Source organism: Alternaria alternata (genome assembly GCF_001642055.1).
Source record: "Alternaria alternata strain SRC1lrK2f unplaced genomic scaffold CC77scaffold_4, whole genome shotgun sequence".
Classification (NCBI taxonomy): domain Eukaryota; kingdom Fungi; phylum Ascomycota; class Dothideomycetes; order Pleosporales; family Pleosporaceae; genus Alternaria; species Alternaria alternata.
Genome location: NW_017306193.1, coordinates 1,123,690 through 1,147,695, shown reverse-complemented (window position 1 = coordinate 1,147,695; position 24,006 = coordinate 1,123,690). Strand labels below are relative to the sequence as shown.

The following is a 24,006-nucleotide window of genomic DNA, read 5'->3' as shown; positions in this document are numbered from 1 at the left end:
ATTCGTTTGCCAATGACAGCCTCTTTGCCTACGTGCCAAGGGTATCAGTCGGTCGATGGGTGTTCGGCCGAGCTCAGCAGTTGGACGTTTCCGTTGTTTTTTCCGCTTGTCGCGGTGGTTGTTCCAAGACGTCCGATGTTGGCAGTACGCGTACGTCGTTCGTCCAGTGCAGCCAGATGTCTCTGTCTCAGCGTAATGTCAAACCTTGGCAGGTTTTCAATCTATATTACCAGGCACCAGGGCAAGCCAGACTTTTATACCACACGCCTCCGATGTCCGAAGATCTAGTGGTTCCACACCCCGTCGATTTAAAACTCCCTACGGCCTATGCATCCACTTTAGCATTCAGCTCCGACACGGTGCAAAGCGGCGGCCGACTGCTGAAGTCGCACCCATTCACGGGCGGACGTGCTCGCGGAGGCTAGAGCGTAGAATTTCGGTGATGCCGTCTCTGCAGCATCCCTGCGCTGCCCCGTTACCGAGGCTGAATCACGGGGGTCGCGATTGGCCAAGTCTAATACAGTAGATCTGCAACTCGCATGTTATGCTTAATGGGGTTACTACCCGATGGTATTCCTGCACGCTCGGAGGACTCGGAAGGTACAGTGTTGGGTAGGATTCACATTGCAGTCAGCAGGAGCAAGTTGCTGATTACAGACAACGGCCGAAATCTGGAAGAAGGATATCATAGGTTCTCGGAGCAAATATTCCCGTGTAACACCGCTGATGGTAAGGTGCACAGTCAGATTACTACTTCATCTTCACGGATATGCTCAATAGAGCAAGTATACTACAACGGCGTGTACTAATGACTTGAAAAGGTTGATTGTAAGTTGATAACCACGTCATCTGTGTGCGCAGCTACTTTGGCTCACTCGTGGGTCCAAACGGCCCGCGCCATAACCTACTCGTCTTCACGTGCTATTCCCGAGGACATGATGTGGATTACTTATCCGACGAGATCCACTTCATGTGATTGATCGTTTTCTTCTCCAAGTACTCGTATATTTGCCCGTAGTCTTTGCACACATGCTTCGCATCCCACCCATCGCTTCCACCTCGATCCTCACCGTGTTCATCGCCTGGGAAACTTGTCGCAGCTCCTTCCAGTGCCACATCTCCCGCGCACATTATTGCCTGTCTGATGTATTCAAAGCAGTGATTGATGTGCCATGGCATCTTGACAGGGTCCGCCGACACTGGCGAGGCGACCATAAGTTTCATGGAATTGTACGCGCCCAATATGGTGTATAGACAGTGAAGCTGATGCGTTACGGATGTGGTGAAGACGGTATGATTAGGGTAGTCGTGTATCGGGGTGGGGAGGTTGGAGTACTCCGAGGGAGTTTCGACATTGACATAGCCCAGGCCTTCTATTCGGCGTGTCAGTTCTATACAATGGTAAAGGTCAGAAGCAAGTCAGAACGTACCTGGTACGATGTTTAACCATGCATGCTGCGTCTCATTGCTCCAAAACTGCATCGCATCTTCCGGAGCGAAAACTGGATCGGGCTTAAAGCTCACAATCTGTTGTGAGAACCTTGGGGCGAAGCCTGTAAGATCCCCTGCGAGCTCGTACTGGTGGCTTTTTGTATGTGTTTGCCATCTCTTCTCTACCAGCAATCCTACGATAACGAGGAAAAGCGCAGTGTCTAGTACCCATCTGTAGCCTTTCAGCTTCCTCCATACTGTCTTCTTCCGCCGTCTTCGCTGGACTGCTTCTTCTACCTCCCAATCGCCGATCTCTGTACTCGAATCGGAGTGGTCGTCGGTGTCGCGTAGGGAGTCGTATCGTTGGTTGCGCTTCGTTGAGTCGTCCGTCGCGAATGCCATGATAGAGACGTCGTGACTGGATTCGTGGGCTGCGAATGATGACATAGCTATACCTGTAGTTTAGTGAATGTATCTGGGCGAGTCCATAGCGACGATGGCGTGAACTCTGCATGATGTTCATTTGCCTTGACGCTCAAACGCATACTGCGACGCCAATCGTTCGATGAGACGTTACGAGCCATGGCAGCCACAGTGATCACCACCATAGCAGGCCCTAGATCATTACTACAGAGCAAAAACCTTAGCAGGAGTATCAGTTCTCTGTAGGCATTGCAATGACGGGCGCATGCAGGTACAGCACGCTGCATTGCATATCCTGATGGAAGAAGGTTGAGACGATTCGTGCTACATGCCAAGAAAAGATATTGCAATGAGTAGAGATCAATCAGATGCTCGCATTGGTGGCTGGAGATGACACAGTCAAACTTAGTTGATGCATATGTCCGGAGTGTTGGAGCGTGGATAGCTGCAATCCAGTCACGCCCGACCTCGGCAGGCCTGTGGAATGGCGATTGCGCCGATCGGCATTACCGTGCGCCGAGCCATCCATCTCAAACATCCTTCGCTCACCATCATCCCCTAAAACCAACTGACAGTGAGATTAAGATCAGCAGCACATTGCAATTGACACTACGGTCTAGCGGTTGCTAATCCTCTGTAAAGACAGTTACAAGAGCCAAATGTAACCTCATATCTAGTCTATGTACTAACCCAGTCCTATCCTTGGCCAACATCAACCGTCCAGCTGTAGACTTGCTTACTCCACTACCCGTATATGGCGTTCGTTGGCAGCCTGTTGTGGTGATTGGAGGATGGACGGTGAATTGCTCTTATTCAGCGCTTGTGCAGCATGCTCTTTCGCGGTAGGCAATGTTACTGGTGAGATGTCCTCATCAGCAAAGAGCCCTAGTGCCTCAACTAACACTTCTTTCTGACGCGAGATTGTTCTTGCTGATGATGCGGCATGGTTTCTCGCATGCATACGCTTCTTCCCCAGCGAAACAGAATCAATACGCGCAAACAGTTCAGGCGACACAGCGCCCGAGCGCACGAGACGAGAGTGTGCAATTGTCACAGAGTCGCGATGATCACGGAACTTTGTGTCTGCTTCTTCGACATTCGAAAGCTTCCGAACCCCTGCCGATGATTTCGTCTTCCGTCCCCTGATCTCAACACTGGGCACCACAAGAGATTGCTCTAGAGGCGGTGACCCCGCCTGTGGCGTGTTTTGTAAGGCGTCCTGGAGTGATATCCCCTCAGATGACACAGTCCTAGTCGAAGGCGCACTCACTGGGCGGGATGGGATGCGAGAAGGCGCACCGCTTGTCATCCGGCTGTTTGGAGGCACTGCTGCCAGGTCTTCCTCTTCGTCCACCGTGCAGTCATAGCGAGTAGCTCGTCCGTCGTCGTCAGGAAAAACCACTGCAGATGCAGAGGTACGGAATTAGCGCATATCTCGTGTGCATATTTTAAACCCATAGTTTACCTATGGTTGGCTTGAAGCTGTCTGATGGACTGTTCCACGTTCCTGACCAGCCCGCAAGCTTCGAGTTGACTCGTTCAAGACCACGTTTGGCGTTTGGGCTAGCAGTCTCTAGAGCATGACTTGCTGACGAGCTTCGTCGCCCTCTTGTCCTAATGGTATGCTCAGGTGGTACATCATCCCAAATCACTTCATAGCTGCCACTCTGTGTCTCAATAATCTGCATAGTAGGTGTTGCCGGATCAGCGCCGTCGTCAGTGGCGAGATCTTCCGCGTTCCAAGATGGAGCAATGGCGATGACATGGACATCCGTCCGCGTAATTGCTGGTTCTGCCGCAGTACTTTTCGCTGTACTTATTGTGTTCGGGCATGATGCATTCCGCTTGACGGTCTCCGTATGGTTGTCGGCAGACCTGGCACTACGCCCGATATCGTATTTCAGGGTCTCGGTTCGACTTCTTGGTGTGATGGTTACCTGGGGTGGCGGGGGAGATGACTTTGCACCAGCCTCTTGAAAGTCGACTGTTCTGACACGACGTAGAAATACCGGCTCAAGATTGACGGCATTCCCCTGATATTCGCCTGGTGGTGTTGTCGTGGTACTCTTTGCCTTTTTCTTGATGCATGGCTTCAGTGTCACATTACAGCTGTGCGCTTTTGGGTTCGCAAATGCTCGTGCTGGATCCGGCTCTGTGTCTGAGCGCATAGCAGTAGATCTGGTAGGTTCTGGCCTGAAATTCCTCATGATTTCGTCTTCAGTTGAACTCGGAAACCGAATTCGTCTGATCGGAGGTTTTGTTTGCTCAACAAGTTGCTTCTGAAGGCTCGCAGATGAGATGGCTGGATCATGATAGCGAGACTTAATTTCATGTCGAGAGTTGCTGATGGAACGCTGAGAAGCAGGGCGAGGAGTTTGTAGCTGGATACGTGTTGGGGATGGGATCTTATGTGCTGTACGGCGCTCGTCTTCCATGAAGCGTACTGTATTCAGCGCTGCAGTTGCCGTTAAGCGATCGTTACGCACTTGACTTGGTACAACCTAATATGATGATGTGCGAAGTCAACACATGCTTCACACACGCAGCACGTACACCAGAGCTTTTACCAATTCGCTGACAGATCTCTTCAACGAGTGTCTAGGAATCGTTTTTGCGAAAGGCCTCGCTGACAGTCCTGTTTCAGCATTATGGTAAACAGTTGCTGCCAGAGTAGGGTGAAATTCGGTTTGTCGGTCAGTTGGAGGAGGAGCTTCGGAGGGTGTGACTTTGTCGGGTGTGAGGTATGAGGTGAGTGTCGTGATTAGGCCATCGCCAGAGGTTCCAAGCATCGTTGTTGCGGGACACGACGGGCGGTAGTGTCAACCAAAGAAGGGGCAAGATATACCAGCGTTGGAATCGGAGGATATAAGTCAATCAGTTTTGTTGTTATAGATGAATCGAAATGTAGGGGATTCGGAAGCAAGTGTTATGAGGGCCCTAGGATGAGAATTCTCTCGCAGAACGACGTGTGTGCGGTTAAGAGGGCAAGCATGTAATGGACGAACACCAGACATGAGAAAAGAGCAACACCTCCAGGAACTAGGGTTCTTGCTCTTTCCAAGATCAGAATTGGTCGACTTTGAGAAGTCGCAGCTGAGTGCGCGTCCGTCCATTGTCTTGGCTAGCAAAAATGCAGCTTCTTGGAGAACCGGAGAAGCAAGAGAACCACACGATATAGTGCTTGCAAGAGCGCACTCACGGGCACACTCTACTGATACCGCTGTTCCACCCGCGTTGTACGATATTGATCTTTCAACGCAGGGATGCGTAAATTTGGTAGATTCCTGCTTTCCGGGGTCCTCGACAGGAAGCGCCTCCAAGCACCGGATGGCATGAGCATTTGGCTCGGTATCGTTTTCTGCTGTCAAGATTCACGTCGAGTGCCATTGCTAAACTCCAAGATATTTGACTCCAAGTGCCCATCCAAGTTGTGCTAGCTCACATGCAGTCCGCCCGATAAAGTATAACGCCGTCTAGGCATTATTACCGGCCAGCGACTCATGCGTAGTCCTCGAACAACGTGCGCGCTCACTCCCGCAAACGTCGCGTCATCATTGGGGGATCTACAGGCAACCTGAAGTCCTATGGCGCTTGTTGGTATGATTTAGTGACATCCCAGGAGATGGAGTTCTTCGTATATCCCGCCTCTTCGACGCCATTTGCCTCTTCACACGACTCTCATGAACGCCATGCCGCAACTAAGGCTATAGCCTTGTCGGTTGCAGCCAAACAGACAGCGCACGTGTAGCTCGCTCGTTGAAGATGCATGCAAGATAGCCTCGTGTGCCTGGCTGTCGGGTCGCGTCATTGCGGTATGGCCCTCCTGCTCGCAGGTATTAATACATGTTGTTGATCTGCTCAGAACTCCCCTATCCAGGCGCACGACAGTCAGTCACTTTTCATGATGCTGTTCACCGTTTCGCTCAGCCTCCTGGCGCTTCCGGTCAGTCAAGTCATTGCTGGCCCGGTCATCACTCGTGCTGATCCCACGACCGCGGCAAACTCCACCACCTGCAATGGCAAGCTATACACCTATGAAGAGCTTGCAGGCTACGGGAAACTAGCCAGCGACGCCCGTGACAAGTTCGGCGACACCATTGGTGGTATTGGAAGTGCCATTGCATTTGAGAGAAAGTCTTGGAAGTACAAGAAAGGCGCTTATCAGGGCGTCGTTTGGGGCCTGCCTGACCGAGGTTGGAACACTCAGGGTACTCAAAACACTCAGACTCGCATCCACAAATTCAGTGTCACCTTCACGCCAGTAGAAGCAACTCTCGAAAATCCAGCCAGTCCGAACTTCCAGTTTTCTTACATTGACACCCTTCTCCTCACTGGACCCGACGGTACGCCCTTAACAGGTCTTGACCCAACCGAGACCATCACTTATCCTGGGTTTCCTACCCTTCCTCTTGCTAGATGTAAGTTTTCTGATCATATTGGAGCACACAGCACTGAACGTTACAGACACTGGTAATGGCTTCGGCCAGAATGGTACTGGCGGCGCTCGTGTCCCGCTAGATACCGAAGGATTGGTGCTCGGAGATGACAAGTCTTTTTGGATCAGCGATGAATATGCCGCCTATGTCTACCAGTTTGACAAAAGTGGCAAGATGATCAAGGCCATTCGCACTCCAGAGGCCTTTGTCCCCCGTCGCAACGGCACCGAAAGCTTCAATGCGGCCTCTCCACCAATTTACGACCCTGAACTTGAGATTACGCCTGAAGACCCAGACAGTGGTCGAGGCAACAACCAAGGCCTAGAAGCTCTGACCGCTAGCCCAGATGGCAAGTACCTTTACACCATGCTCCAGAGTGCCACAATCCAGGACGGCGGCAGCTCTGCGAAAAAGCGTCGCAATACTCGCCTCCTCAAGTACCGCGTCAAAGACGACACAACCACGCTAGAGGCTGAGTATGCTGTTCAACTTCCTGTTCTTCCAACAGGACGCGTTGCTAGCCAGTCCGAAATGCACTACATTTCCGAAACGCAGTTTCTCGTGTTAGCGCGCGATTCCAATGCTGGCCATGGCGCAGAAAGCACTGAGTCCATCTACCGCAACGCGGACGTGATCGACATCTCCGAAGCCACGAACGTCGCAGGTACAGCGGCCGATGCTAATGATGGACAAATCGCAAGCAAAGATGGCGTGCTGAAGAGCAGCATCGTACCTGCTGCCTACTGTCAGTGGCTTTCCTACAACAACAATGCCCAGCTGGGCAGATTTGGTCTCCACAATGGCGGTGTACAAGACGCAAACCTGCTGAATGAGAAGTGGGAGAGCTTCGCAATGTTGCCCGTAGACAAGGACGACGAGATCGGTAGAAGCGAGAGGCAAAACGAAGATGAAGGAAAGCAGTACTACCTGGTTTCTTTTTCGGACAATGACTTCATCACTCAGAACGGCAAGTTGTTTCACTTGATCAATGAGTTTGTACTAATAAGTTGTAGGCTACATCAACTTCGGCCAGAACAAGTACGTAGATGCGTCTGGCTACAATCTAGACAATCAGGTTCTGGTGTTCAAGGTTAAGCTTCCCAAAGGAGCGAACCCATTGTAGACCCACATGATTGATCTGCGCGGCGACTGTTGTACCCACCACCAAAGCGCAAAAAATGCAAAAAATGCAAAAACATACAACAGCGGGGATTCGCTAGTGGTCACCCACCTAACTACTAATCCGCCGGTACACTGCTTGTATATGGCTGAGCGGACGGGAAGCCTAATTTTCAGTGTCCTATGGTCGTATATAGCAGTAAAAGTGGTTCAATCAACATATATCACCATCATTTCACGCCGATTGGTAATGCTGCATGATCCACATTGCGGATCCTCCCTTGCTATCTATAATCATCATAGCGCGACACTATCCCAGCGTTTTCTGCTTTCAAATAGGTCTTCAAGGGAAGTATGAAAGCTCCCAGCGTTCCAAGCAAATGCAAAAGATTTGTGTTTAGCGATTGTACATGTCTGATTTCTAATGCCCACTTGATCATCCGCTTGATTTATTCATGTCGCCACAGCGTACGGGCGCAACCTAAGATTTAGCTGTCGGCTTTCAAATTCACCCACACGCCCAGAGTATGATTCAAGTGAACGTGTTATTCGGTGTAACCCACATGATTGATCTGTGCCGAGAATGGCGCAGCCGTCGCCCAAACGCAGAAAGAATTCAAAGTAGACGAATGATAACATACGACAGCGGGGATCTGTCATTGGTCACCGACCTCATTGCTAATCCGCCGGTACACTGCTTGCCCTGGTTCGAAGAATCTGGTAACATGACTTGACAGTGATTCTGGTGAGGCTAGCGAGCGTATCCGTGCGCCTGAAACATAACCCACTGATAGCTCTTCGCATATTTTTATACTACATGATACCGTCCATATGACTCGGCTTACCCAGCTTCTCTACTATCAAACCGAGTCCTGCAAGCCTTCCAGCATCTATGACGTCTCGCCCATCTACCACGACTCTCTTCTTTCCTTCCATGTTGGCGCTTATACGATTCCAGTCCAAGTCAGTATATTCCTTGGAATCGTTTAATATCGCAATAGTTTCGGCTCCTTGACACGCCTCATAGGGTGTACGGCAGATCTGAACTTCATGCGCGGGTGGAAGGAGACTCCGAATCGCGTCCGCAGAAACAAGGGGATCGTGTAAAGCAACATTCGCGCCTTGGCTGAGCAAAGCTAATATTACGTCTTTAGCGATACTGTTCCTGGGATCATTTGTGTCTTTCTTGAACGCAAAACCGAGGATAGCAACATCTCGTGACGGCGATTCGGATGCGTACTGGCATACTCTCTTGGTAAAGCGCTGGACTTGGAAATCATTAATAACAACCACTTGGCGCCAATAGTCTGCCACTTCTGGCATGGAAATATCTGTGGCAATTCCTGATAGACCTAAGGTGTCTTTGCGGAGGCAACTCCCGCCAAATCCAACACCAGCTTGGAGGAAACGTGGCCCGATATTTGGATTCATGCCAAGACTGTGTGATATGTCTTTGATGTTTGCTCCCAAACGTTCACAAAGAACAGTCAAAGAATTGATACTACTAATCCTCTGGGCTTCAAAAGCGTTGTTCGCGATCTTGACAAGCTCCGATGAAGACGTAGACATTAGGCGAATTCGTTCATCCGGAATCCAGGAGTCATAGAGCCTTACCAAGGAGAGCGTATTTGGATCCGATCGAGGTGTCGAAGATGGACTACCGATCACAACACTGTATGGATCAAGTAGATCAGCTACAGCAGAACCGGCGCTCAGGAACTCAGGATTCGAAAGTATCGTGAATGATTTGTTCGGTTCCGCTTTCGATTGAACCTGCAAAAGCTATAAACACACTACTAATGAAGGAATATGGAGGACTACCATACCATCTGGGAAATTCTTAGTGCGTTGCCACAAGGAACTGTGCTCTTCTCAACAATGATTGTGCTACCCATAGAAGCGTCTATGACCAGCTCCAGCACAGCATCAAAATAGGAGAGATCCCATTCGTGCTCCATTGGGCTCATCTGGAGGTATCGTGTAAGTACTCTGCAACCTGATTATGACTATGATGTGAGAGTGGTGTTCACCTTTGAAGGTGTATTGACGGTGATGAAGAGCATATCCGCTGTACGAATTGCCTCGCGAATATCCGTGCTAAAGCGGAGGTTCGGCTTTGAATGCATACTAACGCATACTTCTTGATTCCGAACATTAGATTGGTTACGCTGGGGATTGAACTTGTCGTGTGTTGGCTGTCCGTCGACACAGTTGTTCGACTCTGGAGAAACAATTTTCGAGCCAACACAGGCCGCGTGCCAATGCGATACACTCTGCACTATCTCAAGAAGGCCTGGTTCCTGCACAGGCAGCTCCATGGAGTTCCATGCAGCGATCCTCCCCCGATCATTGTCCACAACTGTGAATTGGGTTGAAGGATTCTTGAGGGCTAGAACCGCAGCAGTCGTCGCCCCTAAGGTTTTGATCAGCTCACGTATAGTAAAACCTGGTCTCCAGAAGGCAGTGCAGTATATAATGAGACTCTTGGTCGTGGACTTGCGATCGTTGACTTACCGACAAAGCCTGCACCAATAAAACACACGTTGTACGGATTATCTTCTATGTCACTCGTCATCTCAACCTTGACTCGAAATAGTGTAGTGTTCTTGCCTAAGTACTCAGGCGGGATCAAATTCGTATTTCGCAATGTGGCATGAGAAAAACATATGTACCTTTATCCACGCTATCCTTTAAAGGCGCACATAGGAATGAGCGTATGCTTTAGGACTGGACAGAATATCGTGCGAATTACAGCTCGTTTACAAGCGCCGGATGAGCCAGTTTGGAATATCAATACACCATCGCTTAGGTGTCTCCTGCTGTGCATAACCGCAGATCTCCGAATCAGGCTTAGCCACTCCCTTCTGACCGCCAAGGACAAAATCGTCTGGAACAGGAAGACAGGGCTAAATTGTTGTTGTAAATCGAACGACAGGTCTATCCATTGATTTGATCGACGTGCTGGTGATAAGACGCAGGCACAACGCTGTTAAGTTACACTGTATTGTATCGCAGAGAAGTGTGTTCCCAAACACTTGGTTTCACTATAGGCAGCTGTTCTATACTCATTTGGAACATTTAGTGGTTGAAATCGAAGCCATGAGTCTCACGCAGTTCTGGACAGCCACCGTGGAGCTCGACGTTGTACATCCATCCATACGACGAAAAGTACCTAGGTATATGAGAATCGCGTTCTTATGACGAAGCAAACGTCTGAGGCGGCCTCATAGTTGTATGATCTTGGACTGCAGCTTTTGTAGTTCACAATGAACTACATTTAGTCCAAAAGTCTAGTTCAATGAACAAACAAGCTTTATGTATCGTAGTCAGGCACTCCCAACTGCTGTAGAATATGTGCAGGCCCCTTGTCTATCCAGACCTGGAAGGATGACTTATCAGGTATTGTAGGCATTCCCATCATCCCCGCGGCATTGGCACTCACGTTTTCGTAGCTGCCTCGTCGCCTCGGAATCATGACCAACCATTCTTTGACAAGGACTACGTTGTGTGGACACAAGCTCTTATTGTCGTTCTCGTGGAGTCCGTGTACTGTCCTACACTGTCGGAGCAGCTCAGTGTATTTGCTGAATATGGTTTCAGCACCCTCGATACCAACATGGTCGATCTGGTGGAGGAAATACATAAAAGGCGCACGATTTTGGGAGTCTTTGACGTCGGGAAAGAACCGGAACGATCTTGAGTTGTCGATGTTCGCCAGCCCCGGCCTTTTTAAGACCTGCATATGCTTGTGGTATCTGCTGCACCCTGCGTCTTTCGTGCAGTTGTACATGACAAAGTGAGGGTCGGGAGTAGAGTGGAGGAACTTCCATGACGCTGCGAAATCCTGCAAATCCATCGGTTCATCCTGCGATCTGTAAGAATCGAGTCTGAGAAGCAGGTATTGAGGCCTAAACACAGGGTAGGCATTAAGAGCAAGTATGTGAGTGCTGTTGATGGAGTCGATCACTTGGTCGGGATGGTCTTTATGGATATCGCTTCCTGGTCCAAATTTTTCATGCTTTGAATCAGCCTGTGAGGCTACAACTGCCGCGTCCACTGTCATAGGCTTCTGAGACCAGCTCGGGCATATGCGGAATTCGAACTGAGATGCTTGTTAGGGAAATTCCGAACGTCACTCTCTGTCGCATTACCGAAAAGTCCTTGTCAACCAAGCGAATAGCTTCGGAAGATCCATAACGTATCGCTCCGAGCGCCACCAGTCTATTGAAATCCTTGAGTACAGCTTGCTCATCAAGCTTGAATGCCATATTTGTGGTCTCTGAAGGCAGGGAGACCTACGACATGTGAGAGTTGATGGATTAGGTGCCATGTAGAGAAAGCGTGGCGCTCCGATGATAAGAGGTTTCCTCTCAGCAAACAAAAGCTGCTGTGATGGTCCTAGTGCTACCATGAAAATCATGGACATCGTTCACCGGAGAGGGGTAGAGTGCATAAGCGAATATTGTGACGAATGAACGCCAGCACAAACAGACCGATCAATGCAGGTATGCGGCCATTATGCAGTTGAGCACCGTGACATGGCCAGATCATGTAGTTGATTTGAGTTGGCGATCTGTCATCGTCGCAGGAAGAGTAATGTTTTGTACTTCAGTAATCGCTATCCGTGACATCGTTAAGCGACGTGAGGGCCAGTTGTCTGAGTTGGTGGTGGCGAAGCTTGAGGTGTTCGTCCAATGAGCCTTATACAATAGACTCTTCGTATAATGGGAACTTTAGAAATACCAGGCGGTATCGTGCATCCTCCTAAGTTGTTCTATCATCATGCTCATCGCTATATTGTTACCAAATTCGAATCCACTCCACCTGTGCGTCGCAACATGGATATTTATCAAACAGCTCCGATGTCAAATGCGAAAGTTGCTACCCGTTTCATTAATCTTGTATTACAGAAAGAGGACTATAAGCCCGATAGCCCAAACAACAGCACATTGTGTATGACACTCGATACATGTGTGTTGCAAGATGCTCCTAAATATGAGGCCCTCTCATATGTATGGGGAAAGGAAGAGAAGCAAACCAGTCTGAATATCAACGGAAACCCATTTTTGGTGCAATCAAATCTTCATGCAGCCCTGCGACGCCTAAGCTGCAGATCCAATAACGCCCAGGAATCGACGAGACGGCTTTGGATCGACGCAATATGTATCAACCAGAACGACAACGCAGAAAAGTCACTGCAGGTGATGCAAATGAGTAAAATTTACGCCGGGGCCAGCAACGTCCTTATATGGCTGGGGGAAGCCGATGCATCAAGTCATCTCGCATTCGACACACTTTGTCAATTTGCAAACGACAACGCCAGAGATGTGCGCAAAACTTGCGACAATCTCGCAAGTAGCGCATCGAACAGGCGCACTGCTCTCCAAGAATTCTTTCAGAGGCCTTACTTCAAGCGCGCTTGGATAATTCAAGAGGTGGTTGCCGCGAAGCAGGCCACGGTCATCTGCGGTGGGCAATCTATAAGCTTCGACAAGATGTTCAACGCCCTCGAAATGATCACAGGCTCCGGGTTCTTTCCTTATTCACCAGCAACCGCTGCCGTGACCGATCTGGGTTTGTGGAGGGAGGAGTATCTGAGAGAAGATTCTCGCGAACGCGACGAATGGCTTGATCTGCATTTTCTCCTCATGTACACTCGGAACAAGAGTTGCATGAACCCCCGAGACTCTGTTTACTCGATACGAGGACTTGCAAGCGACTCGCTATCTAAGGGGATAGTGGTAGATTATGATCAACCGACAGAACAGGTCTTCATCGAGTGTGCGAAGAACTCGCTGAGGAAGAGACCAAACGATCTGCGCATCCTGTCGACAGTTGAGCTTAGACATCGAGATACATCTTCTCTCAGACTTCCGTCCTGGGTCCCTGACTGGACTCAGCCAAATTGCGATACAGGAGTACTGCAAAGATACAGCCGTTTCTCTCCAGACAAGTATTTTCGTTCTGCCGCGCACACTAAGCCTCGAATAGTTATTTCAGAGGACTCCGACAAGATCTCCTTACAAGGAAGACTTATAGACCATGTGACGATGGTAATCCCTATCAAGTCTCTATTAGAGAGGGGAGAAGGAAATAAACATACTGTAACAAAGGCAACCATAACACAAATAGTAGATACCTTGGATGTACAGGAGACGTATCCCTATACAGGAGAAAGTTACTGCAAAGCCTTCCTGCGAACCATAACTGCAGATCGAACAGTCCTATCGCCTAGAGTTTCGAATGATTACAGGATGAAGTTTTTCAGTAGCTCCTCGGAGTGGAAAATCGCATACGATGAGCAGAGCTGTGATCTGCCTGATCTTGTTTGGGAAGAGATATCGAATACTATATGGTCCATCATTGAGGATAAGATGATGTTTATCACAGCTAAAGGTTATCTGGGGATGGGCCGGGAAGTCATGGAGATTGGCGACTGGCTGTGTGTATTCCTGGGTGCTGAAACGCCGTTTCTCTTGAGAGAGGCATCTTATCAACACGAATTCAATTTTCTTGGGGAATGTTATGTACATGGCATCATGGATGGAGAGGTTATGTCTACTGTAGATGAGCATGCGACTGAAGCCTTTACTCTTGTCTGAACGAGGTTTCGTAGTTAACCTAAATAGCAGTTGTTTGAATGAAGTGCTGCATGGGCGCTGAACTATCGAACTCAAATAAACCAGACAATCACTCTCCCCGTAAATGCTTATATATGAGTCTAGGTACTCTATCAAGGCGGAGGCTACCTATACTCAGCCTAAAATATCAGGCCGATATTCATCTCCGCAACTTACGCATGTCTGAGACTTCTTTTACAGTATATAAGACTACTATAAATTGACTATGTTGTTATATACATTGTTGTAGAATAATTTGTCTTTACACAAGTACCGAATATCTCACTTAATCGCTACATAATCTCGTGGATGTCTTTTAACACAAGACTCACCTGCCTTAGTGCGGACCAGGATTAGACGACTATGACCCAAATCCGTGTAACATATAATCAAGAGCAGAATACTTGTCTGAATCTCCATAGTAAGACCATATCGAGAACATACTCATTACAAAATAGCCAAAGGAATGCTTTTCAACGCCCATGTCTCTCAATACTAGAGCCGCCAACTATGCCCTCACTCACTCTCCGAGGCAGAGCTTTCTTCTTCCGTAGATGAAATCTCGAAGGAATCCCGTGGGTCTTGTTCGCTTGACGTGTCCCCAGTTTCCTGATCGACAGCGACACCATAGGTCTCTTCCTCGCTCAGGTCGTTCGCGCTTCGCTTCTTCGGAACGAGAGCTATGGTACAGCCACCTCGAGAGTTGCGACGACATTTGGCTCTCTTTCTATCGACTTCACTTGTGTTGACAGAATCCTTTCTTGGAGCACTGCTTGAAGTACTCGGCTTTCTCAATGCCTCTGGGCCTTCACACCCATCTTGCTCGTCCTGTTGCTTCATCTTCCTCTCCTGTTTCTTGTCCAGCTCACTGTCGACTCTCTCTACAGCAAGCCGCAAAGCCTCTTCTGCATCGTAGCCGTCGTCAACAAGACTAAAGTATACCCTATTGCACATCTGATTGTGAGTGACCAATCCTCTCTTCGTAGCGGTAGATTTGCTCAGCTTGTACGGCTTACGAGGCTTATATTTCGATAAGCCAGGTGCTTCTTGTCGGACAATGACCCCCGATGGGAGATAAAAATCCATTTTTTTATGCTTGCCAGGGCTTCTCTGACTGGATCCACAGCCTGGGCAAGTCTTCTTGTCACCCGCTAGGTAATAACGCCCAAGACCGTGGTTAACATCACATCGCCAGGCATGCTCTTCGTCTGTCTTTCGCTTCTCCCAGTAGTAACCATCAGGAATGTCTTGCCCATGCTCCATCGTGGTCGAACCGCTTGTATGGGGACCAGGATCGGGCTCTGGGTCTGTGGTCGGTTCGGGTGTGGGTGCTTTTGGAGGCGGCTTCGGTTTGATGTATTCCACTACTGCGTCAATACCTATTTGTTGAGCTTCTTCTTCCAACGCGCCGGAATTTATAGCTTTCCAGTAAGCGTCTTTCGCAACCGCATCATGGCAAGAGAATCCCCATTTACGAGATTGGCTTAATCGTTTGGAAGGTTTCCAGCGCATACCTTGCGCGGGTTGGAAGTAAAAGGTCCTCGGCGGCATGTAAAAGTCCATCAAGACAACACGAACATTATCACTAAGAGCGGTGTTACAGCCCCTACAGGATTTGCGGTCTCCAGCGTTGTAGTAGTGACCCATTGCGTGCTTGACGGCACAACGCCAGACAAATTTCTCATCTCTGGAGATTGGCTCGAAATAAGCGTTGGGGGGAAGATGCTGATGCGATTCCAGAGTTCTCGATTTCTGAAGACTAGGATATGGCGCCTGGCCAGTGGATGAGGTCTCATCGTTCGAGTAAATTGCGGACTCTCTACAAGATTTGAAGGCAGTCTTCCAATTCTCTGTAGAGGACATGGCTGGAACATGCTCTACCGCAGCTATATTCCTCCTCTTCTTTGGTCGTGCTAAGGGCGCCGTTCTCTGTAGCTCAGTGGAGGCTAGTTGGTCTGGCATGGACTCTGATAGAGCCGCTGTTGAGCCTGTAAGACGAGTACGTGACACATGCAACTCTGGTGCGGCTTCCTCACTGTATACTGAACCATCCTTGTTCCGGGACTGATCGGAGCGTCTGGCATACTTCTGGTGTTGTTTCCTTGTTGTGATAGCCTCGATTCTCTTCAGGTGGTCATGTGCGATAGGGTGGATGCCTATAGAGATAGCCGCAGTAACGGCTTGCTTGAAGTTTCGAACTGCACAACCGATAGCCTGTGGTGGGTTGCCCCATTTCCGCGTCAGCCTCCGCTTGTGGTCGTTAACCAGTCTCATCCGCCATGGATTTACATTCTCCGTGTACTCAATACTCTGCATGGCATTATCACTGTTCGAAGTCTCCACATCACAATGGCCGAATGGAATTTCGAGGTGGGTAGGAGATGAGCACGATAGCCTGTCATGCGCATATGCTGGAGAGACGGAAGTTCCAGACTCTTGGCGAGCACCATCTAAGTCTGCTTGGTGGATAATACTGACTGGAGTGTCTGCGATGGGCTGCGATACGCGGGAACCAGACATTGAATCTAACGGCGAAAATGGGAGCCAACTACTACAAGGCGAGTTGGTTCGATCTTCCCGGATCGCTGCTCCAGGCATATTCTTGCCTTTGCGCTTCCCGGATGTCGACAACCTGACGGCGCGTCCAGTGGGCAAGACGCCACTGATGTTTATTCTGCGTAACACTGTATTACTGAAATCGCCAAGCTCGTACTCCTTGGTTGAGTACTGAACCATGAGAGGACTTGGAGTTGTACGATGCCAAGATGCGTCCATTCTTTTTCCCACAGGAAAGAGATTGCTGGGACCGTAATCTGAAAAGGGTTTCGCGTCGAATGAGTCTATATCGAGAAATGGGGCGCCATCCTTGCCGTCTTTTGCGAGCAGATGGACCATACGACAGTGGGCATTCCAGATCATCCTTCTCGTGATGCTATCGACCTCATGAATTACCGATTCCATATATCCCACAACAGTTGGGCTACTACCAGTTGGATCTTCAGAACATTGGGCTATGCGATCGTGATGCAAGGCATGTGATATGAAGGTGTTCAAAAAGGTGGCCTCGTAAGCTTTCTGGCTAGCTTGGTAGAGTGCATATTTCACGTAATCTTCCTTAGAAGGTAGACGCTGGTTGAGATGAACACTTATGCCGGCTCGCTGAACACGCGAAGGGTCCTGGGCCGTGCTGTTTCCATCCGCGGAAACTATAGAGTGTAAATAAGCGGCTTTCGACGGGGCCTGGCTTCTTACCTGATTCGGGTGGAAGACTGCAGGATGTCCGGTGTTGACCATGTACCTCTGATACAAGTAGATAGTCTTGATCGTTCTGTATTTCCGCAGATGGGCTGGATTGAGTCGGACGAGCAAAGGTATCGATACCCTTCTGAGGTGGATCATCGAAAGAACCATCACTCCAATCGATCTCGTCCTCATCAGCGTATGTCATCACGTTAGAGAACCTGCTTGGAGCCAGAAATGATACAGACTAGAGTTATGTCGGGATAGAAGAATGGTGTGTAAAGGAGTGGAAGATCACGTTGGAATGCTCTTTTCACATAGTCCATGCACGCGATTCGTATATATGCAAACGACAGAGGTCGTTCGAGAGTGCGAGCTCGGCCATTCTGGTGCATGATCTTGATTTCCGAGACTCAAAACGAAGCAATGAGACTGCGTGCACAGCGTTTGCTTGAAGCGCAGACATGGGCGGCCGCCCAAAAGCCACATCTATTGCCCGATACATGACCGATATTGGATAGAAGATGGCCTAAATTTGATTGAATGCCATTACTGAGCGTAGCTTCTGTATTGAGACAGGAGCATGAGGCTGTTGTTTGTTTGATGCCCAGAAGTGTCGGTATGTCCAGGGTATGCAACAAACGCTCTCTTGTAAGCGTAGGCGTTCCTTGCTATTTGAATAAAAGAGAAGACGGCGACAAAGATACTATCTGCTTGGAGGGGTGATAGAAGAAGATGTCATTAGTCGCTCAGGATGGCATCACGCGCCGTTGTGGAGAGTTGACATTGCGGAGGCGGAGGTGAGGGCTGGAGATAGCTCAGGCGGTTGCGCACGGGCCACTGGACCCTGAAACTATGTCGATGTGGCATTTCGAGCATGTTGGAGTCTCCAGCTCCAATTGCTCTCTCCATATTCAAAATGGGAAGGAAGCACGTGTCTTCGCTAGCATTTATACTCCCCCTCTTAGCCAGCACCGCAGATGCGGCGTCAGACCCCGCCCGGCCGCGGGGTGTTGGTCCGGAGTGTATGTTGCACCCGTTACAGCTCGTGGAGAGCTTCCAGACGCACGACTGAGCACAGCTGACAGCCAGTGTCTAGTTGCAAAGTACTACAAGGATGCCGAGACATTCACTTGTATCTCGAATCCGGCCATCAAGCTTCCCATTGCACGCTTGAACGACGACTACTGCGACTGCCCCGATGGCTCTGACGAGCCAGGCACATCGGCATGCTCCTACCTCTCGCCCCTCTCCCCACCGCAGCCCTTGGGCTTCCAAGGCAAAGACGTCAATTCCACGCCGGCTCTGCCTGGCTTTTACTGCAAGAACAAAGGCCACCAGCCGAGCTACATTCCCTTTACCAACGTGAACGACGGCGCATGCGACTACGAACTATGCTGTGACGGCAGCGACGAATATGAGCGTGTAGGAGGTGTCAAGTGTGAAGACAAATGTGCGACCATCGGTAAAGAATGGAGGAAGGCGGACGAGGCGAGACAAAAGAGCCTGACTTCTGCAAGACAGAAACGGAAGGAGCTGGTGGCTGAGGCTGGTCGTATGCGCAAGGAGGTCGAGGACCGCATACAGACGCTCAAGACACAGATCGAAGGCGCGACACTCAAGGTAGATGGCCTGACAAAGAGCCTCGCCGAGATTGAGAGGGCGGAGCGAGGCAAGGTCGTCAAAGGCGCAGGAAAGGGCGGCAAAGTCACTGTGCTGGCCAGTTTGGCCAAAGAGAGGATCCAAGAGCTCACTGAGAACGTCAACCGTGTGCGAGACGAGAGGAACGCAGCACAAGCCAGGATCGAGGAGCTCGAGGGCATGTTGAAGCGCTTCAAAGAGGAGTACAACCCCAACTTCAACGACGAGGGTGTAAAGCGTGCCGTGCAGGCCTGGGAGAACTACGCAGCACAAGAGCGTACAGGTCCCAACACCGCTCTGGATCGCGATCTCGATGAGATTCTGAAGCCAGACTCTGAGAGCGCTATCAAGTGGGAAGAGTTCGAGACAGTTGAAGAGTCTGATGTAGAGCTTCGTAAGTACATATTCGCTCACTCACCCTATAAATTCACTGACCATGGACGCAGTCTACAAATTCGAAGAATACCTCCCCGACTCTATCCGTAGCTGGGTGGACAGCAAGCTTCGCGACTTGCGCGTCATGCTCATCGAGAACGGTATCCTTGCAGACTCTACGACTGGCGACGCACCTGAATCCAAGGCCGTTACCGACGCCAAGTCGCAGCTAGACTCTGCGAAGAAGGAACTCGAGGGAGACAAGTCGGAACTTTCAAAGCACGAGGAAGATCTCACCAAAGACTACGGCCCAGACTCTATCTTCCGCGCCCTGAGAGACCGGTGCACATCCACCGACTCCGGCGAATACACATACGAGCACTGCTTCCTTTCAAAGACCACTCAGAAGCCTAAGAAGGGTGGCGGTCACACTGGCATGGGTAACTTTGCACGCATTGAATCCATCACCGTCGATGAAGAGCTTCCTGCCGACGGAAGGGGCCTGGGCAGCGGTGAAAGGATCGCGCTCAAGTACGAGAACGGCCAGCATTGCTGGAACGGACCGAACAGAAGCACCATGGTCATCTTGGCCTGTGCGGAGAAGGATGAGATCTGGAAGATCGTCGAAGAGGAGAAGTGTGTATACCGAATGGAAGTAGGTACGCCTGCCGTTTGTGGTGTCGACGTACAGAAGGCTGCGCCGGCGCACAACGAGCTGTGAAGAGATGAATCGACGTTGAAATGAATTAGGCAGGTGAGCATTTTCATGTTCTGGAACATGCATTGCTGTCTTGCGACCCATACGATTAGCACGTAGAGCGCTTTTGTAGTAGATAAGAACTCAATCACCACCAATCAGCGCCCAGTTACACAGTTCCTAGTTTCCCCGCTTTCGACGTCTCTTCATCCAGCCGGATATACCATCCCTACCAGGCCATTCCCGTGAGGAGCTTACCCAGCGCGATGTCAAATACATGCGGCTTTACATCAGCTCGCATTAGTCTCATGACCCGCAAGCTGATCGACAATAATCCGAGGCACGTATTCAATGATCCCAAACGTGGCCTTGCGAAAGCACAACTGGATATTGAGGTACCCTGAGCGTGACTTGATCAAGACAAAATGTCGCCCGGAGACGGATTGACCAAGACTGCTTTCAGAAACCATGAGACTTTTCCGATAGCAATTGTCGGTGGCGGTCTTGGTGGCCTTGCCCTTGCAATCGGTCTGCTCAGACATGGTGTCAAGGTACACATCTACGAAGCTTCCGCAGCCTTCTCAGAGATAGGCGCTGGTGTCACATTCGGCGCCAACGCCACGACTGCGTTACACTTGATCGACCCTCGATTGCTGGAAGGCTTCATGAAACATGCAACTTTCAATACAGATCCTGAGCGGGATGATACTTTCAACACGATTAGATGGGGTATGGATGAGAGACGAACCCATGGATCTAAGGCTGGAGACCTCGCGTTCCATCAGAACGACTCATATCAGCCACAGGGTGCGCTAGCCGGACTTCGAATGCGAGGCGTAAGTGTCCTTGTACGAACTGCATGTGGAACACGTGCTGACTTTGTACACTCATATATAGCGTATACACCGAGCGCGATTGCTCGACGAGATGGTTGCACTACTTCCTACGGACATAACAAGCTTCAGCAAGAGCTTCGAAACCGTCGAAGAAGTGGGTGATGGAGTCCTCAAGCTAACATTTACCGACGGGACGACTTCACTAGCTAGCGCAGTCATTGGCTGTGACGGCATTAAAAGTAGAGTACGGGGCTTTGTATGTGGTCCAGACATCCAGCCGGAATATGCCCACGAAGTAGCGATGAGAGCGATGATCCCAGGAGAGGAAGCCAAGAGGGCACTTGGAGAAGAGATGGCTATGAACAGCCAGCTGTACTGTGGCTACGGAGGATACATCGTAACATATCCTGTCGAGCATGGTCAATTTGTCAACATGGTCGCCATGCCGCACGACCAATCCTTCACCAGTACTTGGGGTCAGGACGATTGGACAGTATCGACAAATGGGGACGAGGTTCGCGAAAAGTTTAAAGACTATTATCCGCCGCTCATCGATCTCATTGCCAAATACCATCTGCCCTCGAAATGGGCACTCTTCACCCTCCAACACAATGCATCATACTTCAAGAACCGTAAGTGTCTCCTGGGTGATAGTGCACACGCGACGACACCTCACATGGGAGCTGGGGCTGGCATGGCTATGGAAGATGCATATATACTTAGCCACCTGATCGTTACTGCTGGAAGCATCGACAACATCGAGGCTGCATTCAAGGCCTACGACGCTGTAAGACGGCCAAGGACGCAGGAGCTGATTCAACGGAGCATGGACGCTGCTCTAGCATACGATCTCATGATTGAAGGAGTAAAGGATGATATGAGCAAGATTGAAGATAGGATCAACGAGAGCTTTCAATGGCTCTGGCATGCTGATTTGGAAGCGCAGTTGAACAGTGCGACAATGCTCTTGAAGGAGTGACGTCGGGTTTCAAAGTCCACGAGTTGCTAAGATTCGGTTGAGTAATTGACAATGTGCTCTTCTATGGCTTCCAAGGTCTTCTCATCTTGTCCCTCACGTATCTATCTCTTCATCCGACTTTGGTTGATGTTCGGTAGAGCTTCGGCTTTCGCTGTTCCACAGTACTATTCTGACAAATGTAGATTACGTCATAAGCTTCGGCGTTACCGCCACTGCCGACAGCATTTCTCATGCCCTGCCAAGCTCAGGTACCATCTCGCTTTCAGCGGCTACGTATCTTGATTCAGGCGTTCCTTACCGTCTATAGCTAACGGAGCCTTAGGACCATGCACATCAGGGTCTACACCGGTGTAGAATACAGCGGAAAGTTCTATGGGGTTAGTTTACCGCGCAGTTGCCGAGATCGACCGAACGATGATTTCAAACCATCGACAGGATGTTTTTTTTAGTATGAGGCGTATATAGGTATATTGATGCCTCTTCGTCCTCAGTACTCAACAATCTCAACTGGTATTCCTATTGTCCAATTTTTTCTCACATGTCCGCCGAATTGTCAAACCTTCCCAAATCAAACACACACAACACCAAGATGTCCGCTGAACGCCTTTTCCAGCCACTCAAGGTGGGCTCTATGGAGCTCAAGAACCGCATTGCTATGGCGCCTCTAACACGTTTCCGTGTTAACGACAACCACGAAATCCTGCCCATGGCCGCACAGTACTATGGTCAGCGTGCTGTCGTGCCAGGAACTCTTCTCATCACAGAAGCTACACTAGTTTCGAAACAATCTGGTGGATACCCCAATGTACCCGGTATCTACACACAAGCCCAGATCGACGCATGGAAACCGGTCACCAAGGCTGTGCATGACAAGGGCTCGTACATCTACCTCCAGCTTTGGGCCCTAGGTCGTGTAGCGAACAAGGATTTTGCACAAGCAAACGACATCACCATCAAGTCTTCCAGCGCGACATCCCTAGGCGAGGGCTACGCTACTCCCAAGGAGATGACCGTCGAGGAGATCAAGCAGAGTGTCTCTGACTACGCTCAAGCAGCTAAGAACGCCATTGAAGCTGGCTTCGACGGTGTAGAGATTCACGCCGCGAACGGCTACCTCATCGATCAGTTCCTGCAGGATACTTGCAACAAGCGCACAGATTCCTACGGCGGCTCTGTTGAGAACCGCTCCAGGTTCGCCGTCGAGGTTACTCAAGCTGTTTCGGAAGCCGTTGGCGCGGACAAGACCGGTATCCGGTTGAGTCCTTTCTCAGAGTTCCAGGGCATGAAGATGAAGGACCCTCTTCCCCAGTTTACAGACATCATGAAGAGACTGGACGCGTTCAACCTGGCCTACCTTCACCTTGTTGAGGCCCGCGTGGCTGGTAACGCCGATGTTGAGGGATCCGACTCTCTTGACCCCCTGCTGCCCCATTACTCGGGCAAGCTACTCATCGCTGGTGGACTCAAGGCTGAGGACGCGAAGAAGCTGGTCGAGGAGCACAAGGACCGTGACGTTGTAGCGGTATTTGGACGATACTTCATCAGCACCCCCGATCTTGTTTTCCGGATAGAGAAGGGCATTGAACTCAACCCTTACGACCGCGACACCTTCTACATCCCCAAGAGTGAGAAGGGATACGTTGATTACCCTTACAGCAAGGAGTTCAAGGAGGCGCACCCAAACTTGTAGAGGCCATGTTGAGAGATACCCAATAGAATTTACGCCCATGTTAGCATAATAGACGAACATTGAAATATATTATCATAAAAACATGTGCGTTGCTGAGTGTTTGCTTGTATGTCATTGATCGACATGTTTCTGATGTTGACATACGATGCTGGCAGAAACACAGTCAAGTGTTGTTGCACGGTAAACAAGAACGGCAACTCCACAATAAAACAAAACAAGTGACGTGGACGTGAAAGAAGCTACTGCTGCACGCAACTAGCATCGGAGCGAACCTCGGTAGTAGGTTAATTTATTTGGCGGGACTTCATCCGGGGTAAACATCCGAGATCCCTGATCCCCTACAGCAAGTCCACACGAGTTCCCCTGATATCTAACCTCAGTAGGCACGAAAGCCTCGAAAACTCGTCCAGAAACGCAGATGATCCGTTTCACTTGCTTATGATTGGATCGAGAAAGTGTTTGAAACAAGCAACTACCTTTATATATGGACTTGCGCATGGCCGTGCCTCCCAGATTCGG

The 24,006-nt window shown here is 49.9% G+C and overlaps 10 protein-coding genes across 10 annotated transcripts; 5 read left to right on the top strand and 5 right to left on the bottom strand.

Moving 5' to 3' along the window:
* Window positions 1–752: 752 nt before the first annotated feature.
* Window positions 753–2,283, bottom strand: CC77DRAFT_1017639 (hypothetical protein). Its single transcript, XM_018524448.1, has 2 exons — window positions 1,431–2,283; window positions 753–1,373 (listed from the first exon to the last, which is right to left on the bottom strand). The coding sequence occupies exons 1-2, from the start codon at window positions 1,831–1,833 to the stop codon at window positions 946–948; spliced, it is 831 nt and encodes a 276-aa protein (XP_018389440.1). The 5' UTR covers window positions 1,834–2,283; the 3' UTR covers window positions 753–945.
* A 128-nt stretch (window positions 2,284–2,411) lies between these two features.
* CC77DRAFT_1092178 (hypothetical protein) lies at window positions 2,412–4,643 on the bottom strand (the record flags this gene model as incomplete). The annotated part of the gene is made up of 3 exons (XM_018529619.1): window positions 2,412–3,255; window positions 3,320–4,355; window positions 4,422–4,643. 3 exons carry the CDS (start codon window positions 4,641–4,643, stop codon window positions 2,591–2,593), a joined length of 1,923 nt encoding a protein of 640 aa, XP_018389439.1. The 3' UTR covers window positions 2,412–2,590.
* A 736-nt stretch (window positions 4,644–5,379) lies between these two features.
* Window positions 5,380–7,522, top strand: CC77DRAFT_1038435 (hypothetical protein). Its single transcript, XM_018527112.1, has 3 exons — window positions 5,380–6,272; window positions 6,319–7,257; window positions 7,304–7,522. Exons 1-3 carry the CDS (start codon window positions 5,756–5,758, stop codon window positions 7,411–7,413), a joined length of 1,566 nt encoding a protein of 521 aa, XP_018389438.1. The 5' UTR covers window positions 5,380–5,755; the 3' UTR covers window positions 7,414–7,522.
* A 670-nt stretch (window positions 7,523–8,192) lies between these two features.
* Window positions 8,193–10,034, bottom strand: CC77DRAFT_1038434 (nucleotide sugar dehydrogenase). The gene is made up of 4 exons (XM_018527111.1): window positions 9,924–10,034; window positions 9,440–9,822; window positions 9,236–9,376; window positions 8,193–9,182 (listed from the first exon to the last, which is right to left on the bottom strand). The coding sequence occupies exons 1-4, from the start codon at window positions 9,982–9,984 to the stop codon at window positions 8,223–8,225; spliced, it is 1,545 nt and encodes a 514-aa protein (XP_018389437.1). The 5' UTR covers window positions 9,985–10,034; the 3' UTR covers window positions 8,193–8,222.
* A 293-nt stretch (window positions 10,035–10,327) lies between these two features.
* On the bottom strand, window positions 10,328–11,762 carry CC77DRAFT_1017636 (putative phosphorylase). The gene is made up of 2 exons (XM_018524447.1): window positions 11,561–11,762; window positions 10,328–11,511 (listed from the first exon to the last, which is right to left on the bottom strand). Exons 1-2 carry the CDS (start codon window positions 11,675–11,677, stop codon window positions 10,723–10,725), a joined length of 906 nt encoding a protein of 301 aa, XP_018389436.1. The 5' UTR covers window positions 11,678–11,762; the 3' UTR covers window positions 10,328–10,722.
* A 257-nt stretch (window positions 11,763–12,019) lies between these two features.
* On the top strand, window positions 12,020–14,079 carry CC77DRAFT_1017635 (HET-domain-containing protein). The gene has a single exon (XM_018524446.1). The coding sequence runs from the start codon at window positions 12,134–12,136 to the stop codon at window positions 14,009–14,011; it is 1,878 nt and encodes a 625-aa protein (XP_018389435.1). The 5' UTR covers window positions 12,020–12,133; the 3' UTR covers window positions 14,012–14,079.
* A 466-nt stretch (window positions 14,080–14,545) lies between these two features.
* Window positions 14,546–17,477, bottom strand: CC77DRAFT_1058507 (hypothetical protein; the record flags this gene model as incomplete). The annotated part of the gene is made up of 2 exons (XM_018528141.1): window positions 14,546–17,235; window positions 17,282–17,477. 2 exons carry the CDS (start codon window positions 17,475–17,477, stop codon window positions 14,546–14,548), a joined length of 2,886 nt encoding a protein of 961 aa, XP_018389434.1.
* A 681-nt stretch (window positions 17,478–18,158) lies between these two features.
* CC77DRAFT_1038432 (glucosidase 2 subunit beta precursor) lies at window positions 18,159–20,157 on the top strand. Its single transcript, XM_018527110.1, has 3 exons — window positions 18,159–18,294; window positions 18,369–19,304; window positions 19,357–20,157. Exons 1-3 carry the CDS (start codon window positions 18,189–18,191, stop codon window positions 20,004–20,006), a joined length of 1,692 nt encoding a protein of 563 aa, XP_018389433.1. The 5' UTR covers window positions 18,159–18,188; the 3' UTR covers window positions 20,007–20,157.
* A 9-nt stretch (window positions 20,158–20,166) lies between these two features.
* On the top strand, window positions 20,167–22,052 carry CC77DRAFT_642952 (mannitol 1-phosphate dehydrogenase). Its single transcript, XM_018532588.1, has 2 exons — window positions 20,167–20,818; window positions 20,880–22,052. Exons 1-2 carry the CDS (start codon window positions 20,408–20,410, stop codon window positions 21,795–21,797), a joined length of 1,329 nt encoding a protein of 442 aa, XP_018389432.1. The 5' UTR covers window positions 20,167–20,407; the 3' UTR covers window positions 21,798–22,052.
* Window positions 22,053–22,386: 334 nt separating this feature from the next.
* Window positions 22,387–23,487, top strand: CC77DRAFT_928669 (12-oxophytodienoate reductase 1; the record flags this gene model as incomplete). The annotated part of the gene is made up of 1 exon (XM_018534071.1): window positions 22,387–23,487. The coding sequence occupies one exon, from the start codon at window positions 22,387–22,389 to the stop codon at window positions 23,485–23,487; it is 1,101 nt and encodes a 366-aa protein (XP_018389431.1).
* Window positions 23,488–24,006: the final 519 nt, after the last annotated feature.

Coding starts and splice junctions, on each gene's coding strand:
- CC77DRAFT_1017639 (XM_018524448.1), bottom strand. CDS start 1,833: ATGGCATTCGCGACGGACGACTCAACGAAGCGCAACCAACGATACGAC. Junction 1,374..1,430: donor ATGGTTAAACATCGTACCAG/GTACGTTCTGAC, acceptor CACGCCGAATAG/AAGGCCTGGGCTATGTCAAT.
- CC77DRAFT_1038435 (XM_018527112.1), top strand. CDS start 5,756: ATGATGCTGTTCACCGTTTCGCTCAGCCTCCTGGCGCTTCCGGTCAGT. Junction 6,273..6,318: donor TACCCTTCCTCTTGCTAGAT/GTAAGTTTTCTG, acceptor TGAACGTTACAG/ACACTGGTAATGGCTTCGGC. Junction 7,258..7,303: donor TGACTTCATCACTCAGAACG/GCAAGTTGTTTC, acceptor AATAAGTTGTAG/GCTACATCAACTTCGGCCAG.
- CC77DRAFT_1038434 (XM_018527111.1), bottom strand. CDS start 9,984: ATGACGAGTGACATAGAAGATAATCCGTACAACGTGTGTTTTATTGGT. Junction 9,823..9,923: donor TATTGGTGCAGGCTTTGTCG/GTAAGTCAACGA, acceptor TCAAAACCTTAG/GGGCGACGACTGCTGCGGTT. Junction 9,183..9,235: donor CACTAAGAATTTCCCAGATG/GTATGGTAGTCC, acceptor TAGCTTTTGCAG/GTTCAATCGAAAGCGGAACC.
- CC77DRAFT_1017636 (XM_018524447.1), bottom strand. CDS start 11,677: ATGGCATTCAAGCTTGATGAGCAAGCTGTACTCAAGGATTTCAATAGA. Junction 11,512..11,560: donor TGGTTGACAAGGACTTTTCG/GTAATGCGACAG, acceptor CAAGCATCTCAG/TTCGAATTCCGCATATGCCC.
- CC77DRAFT_1017635 (XM_018524446.1), top strand. CDS start 12,134: ATGGGAACTTTAGAAATACCAGGCGGTATCGTGCATCCTCCTAAGTTG.
- CC77DRAFT_1038432 (XM_018527110.1), top strand. CDS start 18,189: ATGGGAAGGAAGCACGTGTCTTCGCTAGCATTTATACTCCCCCTCTTA. Junction 18,295..18,368: donor GCGGGGTGTTGGTCCGGAGT/GTATGTTGCACC, acceptor GCCAGTGTCTAG/TTGCAAAGTACTACAAGGAT. Junction 19,305..19,356: donor AGAGTCTGATGTAGAGCTTC/GTAAGTACATAT, acceptor CCATGGACGCAG/TCTACAAATTCGAAGAATAC.
- CC77DRAFT_642952 (XM_018532588.1), top strand. CDS start 20,408: ATGTCGCCCGGAGACGGATTGACCAAGACTGCTTTCAGAAACCATGAG. Junction 20,819..20,879: donor CCGGACTTCGAATGCGAGGC/GTAAGTGTCCTT, acceptor ACTCATATATAG/CGTATACACCGAGCGCGATT.